Raw genomic sequence first — 18,657 nt, forward strand, 5'->3', positions numbered from 1 at the left:
AGAGGGGGAGAGAGGGAGGGAGAGAGAGAGAGAGCGACCGAGCAATTTTGGGCATCGCACGTCGTTCTACACTCTTGCCGGAAAACATCAATGAAGTTATCTAAATAATCACCGAGCCAGACTAAAGCCCGTTGAAAGGCGCGACAAAATCAATTACATCAACAGCTCAGCGGCCTGTCCGTGTTTGGAGATTTATCTGCGCGTGTTTTGACGTCCCCACAAACATGTTGGTAGCAACCGTGAATCGTGTTTTCTCTCTCCATTAGAGAAAACCAAACCTGGCGACACAACCGAATTAGTCACCTGCACAGATCGGTTTAGTCTCCCACCTCTTCACACACGTGTTATCCCCGACTTTGCGCCTTCATGAGTATGTGTTTATGGTTCGTGCGAAAACGTGGTTGACACAGCGGTAGTCGGTCGTGTCGTCGTGTCTTTTGATACAAACATAACCGACTAACCTCTACCAGACTTCGGGAATCGGCTGGAAAGAGCGTATGAGAAATTAGCCGAAAAGAAAGATAACATGCCAGAGGAGTAGGCATGGAGAGGCAAACTGTGCTCTTTCTTGGACCACCTCCCCTAGCATGTTATCTGTCTATCTGGCCAACTTTTAGAGTATCTTTCCAGCCACTTCCCGAAGCCTGTTAGAGGCTATCAAAGAGCCGACCACCTTTCACAAATAGTGAATAAATCAGTAGATACTAAATAAGTAAGTACACAACTCGTGCCCTGGTTATCTACAATTAGAACCCACATTACCGTGCACTATGGAACGGTTCGTGACCCAAAGTTTGATAACGTTCTTCAACAAATCTGTAAATGCCCATATTGCTCAGATACTAACGCCTACTGCGAAAAAAAACAACTGAATCAATTATACATGTTTGTTTGTTTCCTATAACCGATGAATCACCTTTAGAACACACACACACGTTTTGTACATGTAAGAACAACTACAGAAATACATGTAGGCGCAAAATGCATTTTTAAAAGGAACAACATTGGTGTCTGCTAGGGATTCGAGCGCAGAATCTTTAGATTCCAACCACAGCCCTAATCACAAGTCCACCAAGTCACTATGTGTCTCCCATCTACATATTCAGATTGTTTAAGATTTCAGATACATTCCCAAAGTGTCTTATGTAGTAGAAATAATCATTAATCGGAAATTAAAACGCTTTTCTTTTATCTTTTCTCCCAGGCGATGGACCGAGACCAGCAGCATATATCCCTGCCGCCCATCTCGGTTCCGTCCAAGTCACCCCCGCGCCGCTCGCCCGGACACGAGGCAGGCAGTCCCGGGAGGAAACCGGGGGAACACGGCGGGGGCGGGATCAGGAAGGACGGGGCTCAGACCGAGTACGACGAGGTTAGTAATATGAATACATCAAGCTTCTGTTTCTGTATCTGTGTTGCTGGTACCACTCGGACTCGGAACCAAGAGGTCCCGGGTTCGAGTCCTGACATGCCACCGATCCAGTGCCCTTGGGAAAGGGACTTAACACGACTTTCCCCACTTAACTCAGATGGAAATGAGTATTGTCTTGTCCACTGTGTTGGTGGCGGTATCAATAAAACTTGAGTGTGCCGTCACCATGTCTTGTGATTACATGTTACAATAAAAAAAAAGCTTCTGTATCTGTATGTCCGGTAACCACCCGTCGGTTAGTCTGACTTACGACGCTGTCGTACGACATCGTTTGGTCGCTTTTCGAACGGGCTGTAACAGAACCACCAGTCGACAGTCATCTAAGACAGCCTTGTCGAGTTGGTAACACAGCAGCTGGATTTTCGACGACACACATAGGGCTATTATTTGCAATAGTTTGCATGCGATCGTACTGGTCAGGCCTCTAGACCATGTGTATTGATTCATTCTTTGCCGTTTCTAGATTGCTGGCGAGAATCTTAGAAAGAACCAGGGACGGAAGGTGAAGAAAAAGACGGAATCACTGGTCACCAGTCATTTGAGGGTAAGTCAAACAAGCATCGATGACTTTGTATTCAGGTTCAGTCATTTTCATTGAACTGATCTAGTTAAAGCCCTCCCCCCAAATCCATTAGCATGGTCGCATATGGCGGCGCCCATCTCCGTTTCGTAGCCCTTGCGCCACACACATTTGTGCAATCACTACAGCAGGGGGCTAGTCCACTGGTAGTGGTGTGTGTTTAACTCCCATACTCTTATACCAAATGCTGAGTGCTGAGAACTGATCTAGGGCGTAATAAAACTCATGTGGCCTTTGGAGACATATTTTTACCTGGCTACACCTTGCAGTTACCGTGTATGTTCTGACGATAACCCTTTCGTTTTTTCTTGTTCTACAGAAAAGACTGACCCTCCGCCACAACAGGCGACTGCTGGAGATGTTCGGAGACCTCCTGGACAGCGAAGGGGAGGTGGAAACCACGGGAGACAGCCTTTCTGAGGAGAGACTTTCCTTCATCATCCGTCAGGGAGAGGTAATTATAAATCTAGTCTATCATCTTCTATAATAGGATTTCTATCAATGGCCATGGATTAAGACAGCAAATTCATATTCTAACTTAATAGTGATACCCCTGCATTATACATATAGGACGATACGTGTTATGTAATTTTAAATGCTTTAACGCTAGAAAGGCCACCCATAATTTGTAAAAACACCAGATGTCGTGCGTTGTAACCACCAACCAGATCATATTAGTGGCAAGACGGGATCCAATTGGCCAGAGGAGTGACCATTGTCTATCCTGTAACCATGGTTACAGAGTGACCAACCAGAGCAATCAGTGGTTACAGCTCTGGCCAATGGATACTGCCTTGCCACCGTAAAATCTGCTTGGAGTTTAATACGTTCTACCCTGTACAATTGTTGTACAATACATTGTTTGATGCATTTTTTTGTATCTTCAGACCTCAGCTGAAAATCCGTCCCCTTTCAACAAATACACGGATACTGGAGAGCGGATGGATACAATCACAGTCAAGGGTGAGCGGATGGATACAGTCCGTCCATCCAGCGCTATCCGCCTCTCCCCAATCAGCCCTCCCACCACCCCTCCCGTCCCCAAATCGGACCGCCACCTTCCTGCTTCCTCCGACGGGCTAGAAAACGACGTTATGGTGGAAAGTGTGTCCGGTAGCTCTGTTGGGAGCGCTGGAGAAGGTTCCCAAGCAAACGTTGGATCCGACACGCCAGTCGGTGACTCTAGAAAAGACAGTGAGACACTCAGTAGGGACGGTCACATTCCGAACAGCGTAGAGTCAAGTTTACCTGGTAGCAGACTCTCACCAGAGCAGTCTTTACGGACTCTGCCGCTGGTAAAATCGTTGGGATTTCATCAGGACTCGGGTGTGGGAAGTTTGAGCAGCCCGGGTAACTCTACAGTCGCCACAGACGCGGATACAAGCAGCAGCTTCAGGGTGGAGAGACCTGCCATCGTGGTGGCTTCAGATGAACAGAATCCGGTACAGGACGCCATGATGGCGACAGAATCATACGACGGAGATGTGGACGAGGACGATGAGGAGGTATGTGAATAAATATGCACTATGAACTATGTAACATCTTTAGTTCACTATGCACCAAGTAACATCTAGTGTCAGTGCACAGTACTAGTTGTGTAGGGTGTTCTTACCTAGCATGTGTAACCATTCCCCTGGAGTACTAGATTGTCGGCTTCTGACACCTGTTGTGAAGAGGGGTTCTAGAACCTGTCTGCCTCCAAAAGAGCCCAAAGCTGAAACCAGTAAGAATTGCCCTGATGAAGGTGACAGACGGTCATCGTTACGTCGGCTAGTGAAAAATAAATGGTTGTGATAAAAAGAACTTTGCTATTCAATCGTTTATCAACCTGATGAAATTATTTACGGAGGTATGTGAATAGTTTATTACCTTCGTCAGAAAGGTATAAAATCGGTTTACCTTACTGTGGGAGGCTGTGGATATAGTGGCATAACTCTTGAAGGCATGGTTCGATGTTCATGATTTTTGCAGACAGGTTACCGTTGGAGAGACCAAGGTCAAGTTCAAAAATGGGCTACGTGGGGGTCCCTACGTCACTGCAGTTGACACTTTGTGTTTTTTATTTGTTAGCAGGATAACTCGAGCATATGTAAATGGATGTTAATGATTTTTAATTGGTAGGCAGCAGAATCATACGATGACGACTCGCAGGCAACCTAACTGGTGGTCAACATTAAGGCAACATTTAAGTACATGTACAACAACATGCTATTAAACGTCCTTACTAAAAACATTGCTACACTTTGCATTTATAGGTAGACCGAGAGCTGCAGCAAATTGACTACAAAGGAGATACAAGGGCGATGTCGTCTGTGTCTCTTTCTGCTTCTGAGCCGGATGAGAAGCCACTGCCGCTGGTTAGTCCTGTGCCCACCCCGTGGCCGGTAGGTGAAGAGGACCGCGGTTTGAGGCTCGCACAACTTGAGCTGCCGGAGCGTGTGGAACAGGTGCTACACGGGAATGTCCACGTCCACTGCAGGGTGCAACCTAGGACTATCAAGGTGTACATCAGCGCGTCGGCAGAAGGTAGGCCTGGGCTGAACTTTAACGTTTGTACATTGGCATGGTCCTTATGCTTTAATACGAACAGGCATATCTATGTTATGTCGATGAAGGTTAGGCATCCAGGTAATACGATACGCCAAAAAGCATTTACTCAAGCAACTGGATATGATTTTGAAAACGTCAGACGTTACTAGCTGAAACGTCTGACGTTTTCAAAATCATATCCAGTTGCTTGAGTAACTGCTTTTTGGCATATCTATGTTATGTTTGGGAAATATCCATTGGTGAATAGCGCAGTATTCATAAACCAGCATTACTTAGCTAATTAATTAGATTTAGTCTCTCCCTTTTGTTTGAACCATTCCTTATTAATGAGAAGCTCAAATTGACCTACGAACGTCTTTATACTTAATTTTAGTCCTATATACCGCCATACGTCCTTTTTATAGCAGTTCCATGTTCAGAAAAGCTCATCGCTTGCTCTGTATTCGATGGCTTGTCTCTCATTCTATTTCAACTGATGATGCTCTAACGACTCATGATTTTCACTATGGGTATTTTTCGTAGATACAGTGCAAGAGAGGGATGCACTAGCGACCAAGGCGTATCCACAGCTAAAGCAATACTACAAAGACAGAGGATACGAGCTTCAGGTTGTCGACCTGAGGTGGGGGTTTGAAGACATGCTGACAGACGAACACTCCGAAGTCGAACTCTGTCTCAAGGAAATCCAGAGCTGCCAAGACATGGTGACCACGCCTTATTTCGTGGTAAGTACATTTTCCCTCAAATAAACAATACATGTATGTGTTCTATATGACGATGGTGAAATGAAAGAAACCATTGTGTACTACCGCAACAGATCATTTTCAGTTTTTGTGTCATTCAAGAATAACTATATCTACCGTGGCATAACGGTAGAGTGTTCAACTCTTACAAATTCAGCCCTATCTTACACAATAACACTTGTAACGATACTGTTACGACGCATGTGGTGATATAGTTACAAATCTCACCATTGATACAAATGTTGCTCTTTTGTTGCAGACGTTTTTCTCCCAGAAGTACGGGCCGTGTGTCGTCCCTGCCGCCATCCCCAAGTCAGAGTACGAGTCTCTCCACGCGACTATTCTCAGCGAGCGGGACAAACTCTTGTCCATGGGGAGATTTTCCCGTAAGAGTTACGGGAGTATCTACGAAGACGATCTGGAGAAACTCGATGGTATAACCGAGGAATCGTTAGATGATGGCGACTCACAAGTTGGTACTGACTTGAACAAGAAGTCGACTTTGGGCGTCACAAGTAGCGAGAGCTCGCCTAAGAAATCAGACAATGGGGCGAAGTCACGACGAAAGTCGTTCCAGACAGGAGGCATAATAACTAGACGAGAATCTGTCGTCAGCCTAGCTGATGTCCAAGAAAAAGTAGACAAAGACGCGCAGGACTCAATTCCCAGCACTAGTACTATCGAGGACTCACCAAAGAAGTCAGACTCAAGTACTGCAAACGGGAAAATTGTCACCAAGTTGAGAAGAACGTCGCTACCAAACGTCGGTATCTCTAGAAGAAACTCAAAAGAATCCCTGATAAGCACAGTAGACACCATAGAAGAGCAGGAAGATGACATGACAGATACGGGGAATGTGAATATGAGTGAAATGAAGACCACGCACGACTTTGACCTGGACCTGGCACTACTGACACAATGGTACGCGTTGGACGAGAACATGGACCCACCGGTGTACAGGTTACAACCTATCAGGTAAGTGACATGTTAATGGTTGTAAGTTTGGTTGTAATACTACACATGCCTACATGAACACACTACATATATACAAGCTGAATGATTTCAATATTGTTTCCCTTGAAAATGGTGAACATCATAACAAGTATCGTTGCTTATACTTGCCCACTTATGTCTTAACAAACTACTAAAACCACTGAATATGTTGAAAGTCCATTTTGTGTTTTTGATATAATTGTGTATCATTGATTTTCAGCAGTCACAAAAATTTTACGACTAAGCAAATTGATTACCTGACATTTCTTTGTTGTTTGTTTTCAACTCAGGCAATCTTCTTAACTAATAACACATTTGGGTATGCTCCAGACTATGAAAGTTCCTCTTAATTTTTCCCTCCCAGTTCCCAGTATCGGGACTTTAACAAGACCACAGACAGATCCAGGCGGCAGCAGGCTATCGGCAACTGGAAGGCGGTCACCCGGCGGCTACAGAAGGTACTGCAGGACTACGCACCACGAGCAGGTTTCAGCGAGGAGACTATGAGAAAATATTTCACATCAGGTAAGCTAGATGCTATCAAAAGGTGCTCGTTTACATTCTATGTGGAGAGAACACTTGATTATATGTAAATCCATCTGTATCCACGTATTCCGTATAGTTGTGGAAGACTTTACGAAAGTCACTGACACCGATGAAGGTTAGACATCTAGCTATAGGTAATGTGATATACAAGGAAAACAGTTACAAGTTTTCAAAATACATTCAGTTGCTTGAGTAAGCATGTTTTCTTGTGAATTTAGGTCATTGTTGTCCTAATTGTCATCTTACAGTGAAAACTATCAGCGTCTGTAATTGTAAATGTCTTGACAAAACTCCCTTTGGTCCACCGAACAGTGGTTGATCTGGAAGTGCAGCACGGTCTGTCCCAGAATGCACCTGGAGACGGCTGCGTGTGGTTCAAGCGGAGGATTGTGGACCTGGAGCAGCACGTCAGTGACGCCGCCATGCGGACTTACACGGACATGCACCACGTCAGACAGGAGCTGGACGACGCAGCGACACAGCGCCGCCGGGAGCTGGAGGACTTGTTGGAGAGCCAGGTCTGACATTTTCAGTAGAATTGTAGAACAATTAATATCCGTGAATAGTTTCATCAGGTTGGTAAGACGCTGAGTAAAGAGACTCTTTTTAATTTTACACAACCAAGTCTTTTATTCAGCGGGCATTTCGGTGACCGTCTGTCACCTTCCTCAGGGCAATTCTGACTGGTTCACATTGCACTGCAGCACAGGTGTCGCTGCTGCAGATGCATTCCAAAAAAGAGTCTCTTTACACAGACAATTAATAGATTTACTGGTATACCGATCCTTTCAGCTCAACCCTGAGAACATCAAATTTTATTCTATAGCCAAACAGAACTGAAACATCAGAATGGAAAGGAAAAGGTATTCACTACAGACCATTAGTAGACCTGTATCTCAAAGCTTTACCAGTACTCTTACAATACAAAAGCTTGGAGACTCCTTACGTCCATGAAAGATTTAGAGATTTTGTAGTCTTTCTTATTTTCTTCATTTATTGTGGAATCAAACTCGTGGTAAGCTTTATACATGTATACATATCAACTTACAGTTTGTCGACTCAAATTACATTTACGCTATGACTAAAGTGTAAAAGGCAACATTTCATAGATATGAACAACGTAAGGTTTTCAGCTGTTTAAAATATGCTTCATAACAAGAACGCTACTTTTCAGGTCCCACTGCCGAACATCCACGAGTACACCTTGAGTTGGACCTACGGCGGCATTGACCCCTCCAAGAACCGAGGTCACGCCATCTACGTGGACAAACTCTGCCAGGACTTCTCCCGGATAATGACCGCCAGCATCGACACAAGTCTCGCGAGACAGCGTACGAGAGAAGACGAGAAGACGGTGCTCTTTGAAGAGATAGCTCAGCACGTGAGCTTCTGTCAAGACAGGTATGACTAAACAGACTTTATTGGAACAGTAAAAAATAATAGAGAGCTGACCTTGGTGCTGAATGACATTCACACTGACACAGCTGTCCCTGTCCTTGGTGCTGAATGACATTAACACTGACATTAACACTGAACATTTACAGAGGTAGTAACTTTCTTTATGTTTTTTATTGCAACATCTAACTACAAGATATGACTATGGCACACTCAAGTCGTAAGCTCATTTTCATCACTGACGACCCTAATGTTTTCCTGTATTCCAGAGCTGCCACGTTCTTTGGCCGGAAGACAACTCTCGGGCGGATCAAGGCCTACCTCCGTACGGGCAGCCGCCAGCCGCTCATCGTGCACGGAACGTCCGGCATCGGGAAGACGTCTCTGCTGTCCAAGGCCGCCATGCAGACCGCGGACTGGACGTCCTGGTAAGGACCAGGGAACAGCCCTAACTGTTTCCTCATCAACTACAACTTATCCTTAAAACAGGAACGTATAAAACGTTGAAAAAAGCAACATTGTAATTGCAATGACAACGTCGTGAAAAATAAATAGTAAGGATATTAGAGAGAGAAAAACCTTGAGAGAGAGCACAAGATCGGATTCAAGCCTAGAACGACAAGAAAAAAAACGTAATCATGAAACATTACGGTTTTCCTGAAGGGTTCTAATACAAGTTGTTTTTTTCTGTTATATGGCGGAATTTAGCGGAGGACGATTAATACTAAAGCGTAATTTTGTTTTACCTCGTCTCCACGTATAGCGGCGACTCGGCTGTCATCGTGAGGCTGATCGGTCTGACTTCAGAGTCACGTAACATCCGCAGTCTCCTGCGCAGTCTCTGCCTTCAGCTGACGCACGTGTACGGGGGAGAGATAGCACTCATCCCGCAGGACTACATGAGTCTGGTTAACTTCTTCGTCGTGCAGCTGGAGAGCGCGAACGCAGAAAAACCTCTGGTAGTGTTTCTGGACGCACTGGATCAGCTTACCGGTAGGTACTGATGAAAATGAAAGATTCATGTCGTGGGGTCATGTGGCAGAGTGCTCGACTCGGAACCAAGAGGTCCCGAGTTTGAGTCCTGTCATGCCACCGATCTTGTGCCCTTGGGAAAGGCACTTTACACGACTTTCCTCACTTCACTCAGGTGAAAATTAATATTATCTCATCCTGAGTTGTCTTCTGCTTTGGTGGCGACATAAAATAAGTTGATATAACTTTTACCCAGTGCCTTACCAGCCTGATGAAACTATTCACGGATGTTCTTCTGTCACTGTCCTTACAACAGATGACTACAATGCCCGGCAGCTGTTCTGGCTCCCGAAGGAACTCCCGCCGTATGTCCACATCGTCGTCTCCACCGTGCCACACAGGAAATACGACTGTTTCCCTGCACTCAAGGTAACACATGTCTACGGATGTAGGAATATCATGACAATAACCTAAAATTCTTAGCCGGGGCCTAATTGCAATAGGCAGGATAAACACAATAGATGTAGACTTTACCAATGTGAAACATGATAATTGTCTGAATCTTAAAACTACCAAAATATCATCTTCATGTATCCGTATATCACAGTAAGTGATTTCTGTTTGTGACTTTTATTGCATCATTATAGCTTTCCCCGTTTAGTTATGTTAATTGGAGTTTCCTTTAGCTGTGTACCTATAGGTGACATCTAGTCTTCCTGAAGAAGACACAAGTACATACAAGACATAGAATTACATCGACGAAAAGCTTACATAGTTATTTCAAAATAGCAAGACATCGTCTTTACCTGCCGTATTTCTTCGGTCCCTTCAGGAAACTGTTCCCGACGACCAAAACTACGTGGAAGTTCCGGACCTCCCCGAGGCCGACGCCAGCGCGATCGTGGACCACTGGCTCACCGCCGACAAGAGACGACTCGCGCCCGNAGTATCGGGACTTTAACAAGACCACAGACAGGTCCAGGCGGCAGCAGGCTATCGGCAACTGGAAGGCGGTCACCCAGCGGCTGCAGAAGGTACTGCAGGACTACGCACCACGAGCAGGTTTCAGCGAGGAGACTATGAGAAAATATTTCACATCAGGTAAGATGCTATCAAAAGGTGCTCGTTTACATTCTATGTGGAGAGAACACTTGATTATATGTAAATCCATCTGTATCCACGTATTCCGTATAGTTGTGGAAGACGTTACGAAAGTCATTGACCCTTGAGTTAATAAAGGGAATTTATGCCGATGAAGGTTAGAAATCTAGCTATAGGTTATTCATTTTCATTTCATTTATTTATCCAGGTGATACATATCGCCTTGTCGGCGTTGACAAGGTTATGTAATATACAAGGGAAACAGTTTTCTAAATACATTCAGATGCTTGAGTAAGCATGTTTTCTTGTGAATTTAGGTCATTGTTGTCCTAATTGTCATCTTACAGTGAAAACTATCAGCGTCTGTAATTGTAAATGTCTTGACAAAACTCCCTATGATCCACCAACAGTGGTTGATCTGGAAGTGCAACACGGCCTGTCCCACAATGCACCTGGAGACGGCTGCGTGTGGTTTAAGCGGAGGATCGTGGACCTGGAGCAGAACGTCAGCGACGCCGCCATGCGGACTTACACGGACATGCACCACGTCAGGCAGGAGTTGGACGACGCGGCAACACAGCGCCGCCGGGAGTTGGAGGACCTGTTGGAGAGCCAGGTCTGACATTTTCAGTAGAATTGTAGAACAATTAATATCCGTGAATAGTTTCATCAGGTTGGTAAGACGCTGAGTAAAGAGACTCTTTTTAATTTTACACAACCAAGTCTTTTATTCAGCGGGCATTTCGGTGACCGTCTGTCACCTTCCTCAGGGCAATTCTGACTGGTTCACATTGCACTGCAGCACAGGTGTCGCTGCTGCAGATGCATTCCAAAAAAGAGTCTCTTTACACAGACAATTAATAGATTTACTGGTATACCGATCCTTTCAGCTCAACCCTGAGAACATCAAATTTTATTCTATAGCCAAACAGAACTGAAACATCAGAATGGAAAGGAAAAGGTATTCACTACAGACCATTAGTAGACCTGTATCTCAAAGCTTTACCAGTACTCTTACAATACAAAAGCTTGGAGACTCCTTACGTCCATGAAAGATTTAGAGATTTTGTAGTCTTTCTTATTTTCTTCATTTATTGTGGAATCAAACTCGTGGTAAGCTTTATACATGTATACATATCAACTTACAGTTTGTCGACTCAAATTACATTTACGCTATGACTAAAGTGTAAAAGGCAACATTTCATAGATATGAACAACGTAAGGTTTTCAGCTGTTTAAAATATGCTTCATAACAAGAACGCTACTTTTCAGGTCCCACTGCCGAACATCCACGAGTACACCTTGAGTTGGACCTACGGCGGCATTGACCCCAGCAAGAACCGAGGTCACGCAATCTACGTGGACAAACTCTGCCAGGACTTCTCCAGAATCCTCACCGCCAGCATCGACACAAGTCTCGCGAGACAACGTACGAGAGAAGACGAGAAGACGGTGCTCTTTGAAGAGATAGCTCAGCACGTGAGCTTCTGTCAAGACAGGTATGACTAAACAGACTTTATTGAAACAGTAAAAAATAATAGAGAGCTGACCTTGGTGCTGAATGACATCCACACTGACACAGCTGTCCTCGTCCTTGGTGCTGAATGACATTAACACTGACATTAACACTGAACATTTACAGAGGTAGTAACTTTCTTTATGTTTTTATTGCAACATCTAACTACAAGATATGACTATGGCACACTCAAGTCGTAAGCTCATTTTCATCACTCACGATCCTAATGTTTTCCTGTGTTCCAGAGCTGCCACGTTCTTTGGCCGGAAGACAACTCTCGGGCGGATCAAGGCCTACCTCCGTACGGGCAGCCGCCAGCCGCTCATCGTGCACGGAACGTCCGGCATCGGGAAGACGTCTCTGCTGTCCAAGGCCGCCATGCAGACCGCGGACTGGACGTCCTGGTAAGGACCAGGGAACAGCCCTAACTGTTTCCTCATCAACTACAACTTATCCTTAAAACAGGAACGTATAAAACGTTGAAAAAAGCAACATTGTAATTGCAATGACAACGTCGTGAAAAATAAATAGTAAGGATATTAGAGAGAGAAAAACCTTGAGAGAGAGCACAAGATCGGATTCAAGCCTAGAACGACAAGAAAAAAAACGTAATCATGAAACATTACGGCTTTCCTGAAGGGTTCTAATACAAGTTGTTTTTTCTGTTATATGGCGGAATTTAGCGGAGGACGATTAATACTAAAGCGTAATTTGTTTACCTCGTCTCCACGTATAGCGGCGACTCGGCTGTTATCGTGAGGCTGATCGGTCTGACTTCAGAGTCACGTAACATCCGCAGTCTCCTGCGCAGGCTCTGCCTTCAGCTCACGCACGTGTACGGGGGAGACATAGCACTCATCCCGCAGGACTACATGAGTCTGGTTAACTTCTTCGTCGTGCAGCTGGAGAGCGCGAACGCAGAAAAACCTCTGGTGGTGTTTCTGGACGCACTGGATCAGCTCACAGGTAGGTACTGATGAAAATGAAAGATTCATGTCGTGGGGTCATGTGGCAGAGTGCTCGACTCGGAACCAAGAGGTCCCGAGTTTGAGTCCTGTCATGCCACCGATCTTGTGCCCTTGGGAAAGGCACTTTACACGACTTTCCTCACTTCACTCAGGTGAAAATGAATATTATCTCATCCTGAGTTGTCTTCTGCTTTGGTGGCGACATAAAATAAGTTGATGTAACTTTTACTCAGTGCCTTACCAGCCTGATGAAACTATTCACGGATGTTCTTCTGTCACTGTCCTTACAACAGATGACTACAATGCCCGGCAGCTGTTCTGGCTCCCGAAGGAACTCCCGCCGTATGTCCACATCGTCGTCTCTACCGTGCCGCACAGGAAATACGACTGTTTCCCTGCACTCAAGGTAACACATGTCTACGGATGTAGGAATATCATGACAATAACCTAAAATTCTTAGCCGGGGCCTAATTGCAATAGGCAGGATAAACACAATAGATGTAGACTTTACCAATGTGAAACATGATAATTGTCTGAATCTTAAAACTACCAAAATATCATCTTCATGTATCCGTATATCACAGTAAGTGATTTCTGTTTGTGACTTTTATTGCATCATTATAGCTTTCCCCGTTTAGTTATGTTAATTGGAGTTTCCTTTAGCTGTGTACCTATAGGTGACATCTAGTCTTCCTGAAGAAGACACAAGTACATACAAGACATAGAATTACATCGACGAACAGCTTACATAGTTATTTCAAAATAGCAAGACATCGTCTTTACCTGCCGTATTTCTTCGGTCCCTTCAGGAAACTGTTCCCGACGACCAAAACTACGTGGAAGTTCCGGACCTCCCCGAGGCCGACGCCAGCGCGATCGTGGACCACTGGCTCACCGCCGACAAGAGACGACTCGCGCCCGAACAGCTGGCGAGACTCATCGACAGCTTCCGAGAATGTCCGAACCCGCTGTTTCTAAAAATGGCGTACAACGAGTCGACTCTGTGGAAATCGTACACTCCCACAAGCGAGCTGCGATTGGCCACCTGCGTGGAGAAGCTAGCCAATCAGATCTTCGCGCGGCACGAAAGGGATCATGGGGAGGCTGTTGTACGAAGAACGCTGGGTTACATCACCGCTGCTAAACATGGCGTCACGTTCAACGAGCTAGAAGACATACTGTCTCTGGATGAAGACGTTATGAACAGTGTTATAGTGTACAACACTTTATCCGTCAGAAGATTCCCGCCTTACTTACTCAGACGGCTGCTTGCTGACCTGAGCTCAAGCCTTCTCGTCACGCACTCCCACGGTACTGAGATCTACCGCTGGTTCCATCAGCTCTTTGCCAAGGCAGCAACGGAGAGGTACCTCCTGGATCGAGACAGAGCTCCCTCCTACCACACAGTCATGGCGGAATACTTCCTAGGTAAGTGGTCGAACGGCGCAAAGAAGCCTTGCTCCGGGCATCCCAAGGGTTTGGACAGGATGGTCGCGGACATGGCGCTGTCTCGGGAAGTGTTGTCGCCTCAAGGAGCCAAGATCATCAACTTCAACATCCGCAAACTGATGGAGATGCCGTATCATCTACTGGAGTCGAACAAGATGAATCTGCTGAAGTCTGAAGTTCTGTGTAACTACGAGTGGCTGCTGGCTAAGGTCCGTGCCGTGGGGCTACGTGCGGTGTTAGAAGACCACCACGACTCGCTTAAGGTGAGCTCAGACGACGAAGAGCTTCGCCTTCTGAGTGAAACCTTGCAGCTCTCCAGCGAAGTCCTAAAGGCTGATGCTCTTCAGCTGGCAACGCAGCTCATCGGGAGGCTTCACGATATCATTATGAACGACAAGCCTCTGGCGCCTGGCGATCCTAAGAAGTACCCTCAGCTGGGTGTCCTACTACAGCAAGCGTCTTTCGGATCTGTACCCGCCTTTGTTCCTTCCATGACCTGCTTGACACCTCCGGGGGGTGTGTTGTTTGACCTACTGGAGGGGCACACGGATAAGCTCACCGCCGTTGCCGGGACTACCGACGGCTTTCGGGCGGTAACAGCGTCCATGGACGAGTCTATCAAGTTTTGGGACCTAAAAACCGGGAAGGTGGTGAAGACCATCGACGGTGTGGGCAGCGACGTGCGTTCTCTGACGCTCTGCATGAACAACTCTTTCGTCGTGACCACGGAGATCAGCTGCATCCGCGTGTGGAGTCTCAACTCCGGGGAGGTCGTCTTAAAGATCGACCAGTACGTCGACCCTGCAATTCTCACCACGGCCGCAGAGGGGCAGCTCTTGGTAGCCTTCTTCGACGGCTCGAACGAGATGAGAGTGTGGGATCTGAAGAGCCGCAAGATGATCAAGGAAGTCAGCATCGGTGATGATGAAGCCGGTAGCCTCCACAAAGACAGGTCCATCCTTGTGTCAAAGAACTGCCACGGTGACCAGGTCCTGTACGCGTACAGAAGCCGGGACATCGCCTACGTGCAAAACGCCAGGACAGGGAAGATGAAGAGGAGGTTCGTTGCCCAGGGCGACGGGGCGTCCATCCACGCCGTTGCCATGGCAAGGGAGTACTGGATCGTGGCCTGCAGGTAGGGATCGCACTATCATGGCAGAATCACTAGAAATAGAGACAAATACAGAACAGACAAATGCAGAACAGAACAACTTGAAAACTCCCCCATAGCTATACCACATTGAGCAAGGCGTTTAATTGCCTTAGTAACAGCTGTCCCACCAGTACATGAAGCTTCAGATTTGTCTTGATCCACGATGGTACATGTATATACCAAGCTTAACCTATCGCTGTACTTTCGTATTGTCGTGGTTGACTTACGAAATTCAATGTAAATTTGATGATACCAAATGTTTATATTTTATTTTAGAACAAGTTTTTAATTAAAACTATTGTACTGAAAAGAGTTTTTTTATACTTATCAATTCATCATCATCCTCAGGTACCAGTACATGAAGCTTCATGAGATATACCACTTGGAACTCTACGACGTGCTGAACGGGGCCTTTATCAGGAGTATCAAAGGATGCGCGCACGACATCATCACCGACCTACACGTCAACCGCCTCGGTTCTCACGCCATCGCCTTGTGTGCCTCCGAGAGCAACAACACCACGGACATTGCCGTGTGGAATCTGGAGACAGAAGATCACAAACACTTGGCCAAACACGCTAACCTGTCCACGATGGGTACGGGGGTAGAGTTACGGTTCTGTCTTACTGCTTCGCCGAATGAGTGCGTCCTGCGAGTGTGGAACTTGAGCCAACACATCAACGTCCAGCAAGCCGGAGGACCGAGGAAGAAGAAGAAAGAGGGGATACTTGAAACGGTTCCCATGAAAGACTACCCCCGGTACGTAGTGGCACGATCCATGAACAACGGACCAATCACCGTCTGGAACGTGGCGAAGGGCAAGCGCACGGGAACCCTGGTGAGAATCGAGCGCGGATTGGTCGAATCGACCGACTGCGTCATCATACGTAACACCAAGATCTACATCCTCTCTGACAGGGGGATCTCCCACTTGTCGGACGAAGGCAGGCCGGTGTTTCAGACCATCTATATTTACGACCTGCAGACGAAGAAATTCGAGAAGAAAATCACCGGACTGTACATCGTACCCTCTCCACAACACGAGTACACAATCATCGGGAACAACCTGTTAGGGCTATCCGAGAACAGGAGCCATCTCATCGCCTGGTCGCTCGACACTGGGCAGGTCGTGTACAGGCTAAGAGCGAACTTCAAGAAGCAAGAGCCGTCGACGGCCAACCAGACACGACAGGGGATACCGACCATCGTGAGAGAACGGGAACTGGAGAAATCGAGACAACTGGAGAGAGAGAAGGAGAGAAACAAAGCGCGGAGGAGAACGAAGTACACCGAAGCGAGCATGACGCCCTGGGAGAGGCGAAACGAGACGAAAACGGCGAAGGTCAGACGATACGATCGCGACGCCATGTTGGAACAACAGAGGCTGGAAGAGATGAGAAAAGAGAAGGAGAACGGGATCGAGCAGTACATGGTGAGCGCAGACGAACGTATCATAGTCTGTTCCTACTTCGCGCACCATCTTGCCGTGTTTGATGTCGAAAACAGGACTCACCTTCACACGCTTGAGAACGAACATTCGATGCTCTACCTCCACAACGCCGCCATGACAGTCAACGGCAGCCATCTTGCGCATGCCAACTACGACGAGATCAGCAAGTCCAGTTACATCACCGTGTGGGACTTGCAATCCGGAAAAGTCCGGAAAAGACTCAAGAATGAACCGAATGTCTGCTGTATCGGCATCACGGAGAACGCAGAAAGGGTGATCTTTGGGACAGAAATGAACGTGCTCAAAATTTGGTGCCCTTTTAACAAGCAAAACAACAAGAAAATCGTCGGATACAAGGGCCTATCTCTCGGAGTTGGGAGTAAGATCGTGATAGTGGAGAATGGATCTCGGGTGGTGCTTTTCGCGCAGGATATCTCACTATGGGACCTGGAATCAGGTTCTGTGTTGTCTGTCTTCACGCCAGACATGCGAATCCAGACTTGTAACGTGGCCATGAACGGGAAGTTGATCGTATTCGGCATGCGCGATTCCTCGTCACTGGTGACGCTGCAACTCAAATCACGAGACGTGGATCAAGCACCACCTATCGAGATGGAGGGGAATGACATCTTCGGGGAAGCTCCGACAAGCTCCTCCGAAGAGGAGAGTGAAGAAGAGGAAGACGAGTGAGTGCACCTTAAGAAACACTGTGCAAAGAAAGTCTGGAGCAATGAAGGCTGGATGTTTGTTTAGAGTTGAAACTATTGATCGAACACAAATAAGTTCTCTCACCTAGATCTTTCGACCAGTCACTCTGGTCTTCCTCAGTAGACTGACCCAGTGAGGCTTGTCACGTGGCTTCTTTGAAGTGTGACGTCAACACTGGGTCAAAGGTATCTGGTAGACGATGTCGGCTCCCGTCACGGTGAAGTGAAGGGTGATGGGCCCTGAAACATGTAACTACCAACACAGATGAACTTTCATGATAGTGAAGCTGGATGTTGTTGATTCGTACTGCAACATGCAGCATATTTGCCCCATTCCGGCCAATTGCAATGTAACGCAAAGGCAAACTATGGCGAGGCCGACCAACCTACCCATATGATATGTATTATTTGTTCTGTTCTATTGAATTCCATCAAATATTAGATTATAGTATACATGTTACCGAATCAAGTGCAATTGTACAGGTTGTCGTTTTGATCCCAAGTTGTCAAAGACAAATAATAGAGATGTACCGTTAGCATACTAAAGATATGTTGCAGAAGCTGCTATTCTTCTTACGACGAAAATAGGAATTTAAGATATTTAGATAAACAACCTTTTGTGAACAGAAGATGAGCAGCAGACGTTTATTTTTGTATCTACGTACGTCTTCTGATGGAATTGTTACCGAATTTAATAAATTACGTACGTCAAGGCTTTGTTGTAATGTTTGTGAATGACTTGGAGTTTTTACTGCGGCTGTTAGGAACGGTAGAACTACATTTAAGTAATTCCCAAGGTTCTCAGTGAAAAAAAAAATAAACCGAAATTGCCCATGAACTTGTACCCGATTGAAAATATGTAGTAGAAAGTTGGCTTCGACAGCAGATGTCTCAGGAGGATTCTGGGAGTACGCTGGTTCGACCACCTGCCTGGCACCGAGCTCAGGCAAAGGACCCAGCCGCCTCCTGCTTCCCGTGTGGCAGCGATGCGCCGAGTCCGCTGGTACGGTCATGTCCTACGACTCCCACCCGACCACCCCACACAGGCTATCCTGAACTTCAGCCCCCAGTCTGCGGGTGGAAGAGACCGCGGGGGCCCCGC

At 46.4% G+C, this 18,657-nt stretch overlaps 1 protein-coding gene across 2 annotated transcripts in view; it reads left to right on the plus strand.

The window, feature by feature from the left end:
* Window positions 1-18,264, plus strand: part of LOC109481422 — a 35,299-nt gene extending 17,035 nt beyond the window's left edge. For both annotated transcript variants that reach the window (XM_019783993.1, XM_019783994.1), the window contains exons 2-16: window positions 1,205-1,372; window positions 1,896-1,976; window positions 2,332-2,466; window positions 2,900-3,517; window positions 4,268-4,538; window positions 5,085-5,287; window positions 5,565-6,280; window positions 6,663-6,823; window positions 10,723-10,928; window positions 11,585-11,811; window positions 12,074-12,232; window positions 12,565-12,794; window positions 13,090-13,202; window positions 13,606-15,380; window positions 15,747-18,264. In XM_019783993.1, coding sequence (XP_019639552.1) covers window positions 1,205-1,372; window positions 1,896-1,976; window positions 2,332-2,466; window positions 2,900-3,517; window positions 4,268-4,538; window positions 5,085-5,287; window positions 5,565-6,280; window positions 6,663-6,823; window positions 10,723-10,928; window positions 11,585-11,811; window positions 12,074-12,232; window positions 12,565-12,794; window positions 13,090-13,202; window positions 13,606-15,380; window positions 15,747-17,538 — 6,855 coding nt within the window. In that variant the 3' untranslated portion in view covers window positions 17,539-18,264. The remainder of the gene's footprint in view (window positions 1-1,204; window positions 1,373-1,895; window positions 1,977-2,331; window positions 2,467-2,899; window positions 3,518-4,267; window positions 4,539-5,084; window positions 5,288-5,564; window positions 6,281-6,662; window positions 6,824-10,722; window positions 10,929-11,584; window positions 11,812-12,073; window positions 12,233-12,564; window positions 12,795-13,089; window positions 13,203-13,605; window positions 15,381-15,746) is intronic.
* The last annotated feature ends 393 nt before the right edge of the window (window positions 18,265-18,657 follow it).

This window comes from Branchiostoma belcheri, unplaced genomic scaffold (genome assembly GCF_001625305.1).
Source record: "Branchiostoma belcheri isolate BF01 breed outbred unplaced genomic scaffold, Haploidv18h27 scaffold55, whole genome shotgun sequence".
NCBI lineage: Eukaryota > Metazoa > Chordata > Leptocardii > Amphioxiformes > Branchiostomatidae > Branchiostoma > Branchiostoma belcheri.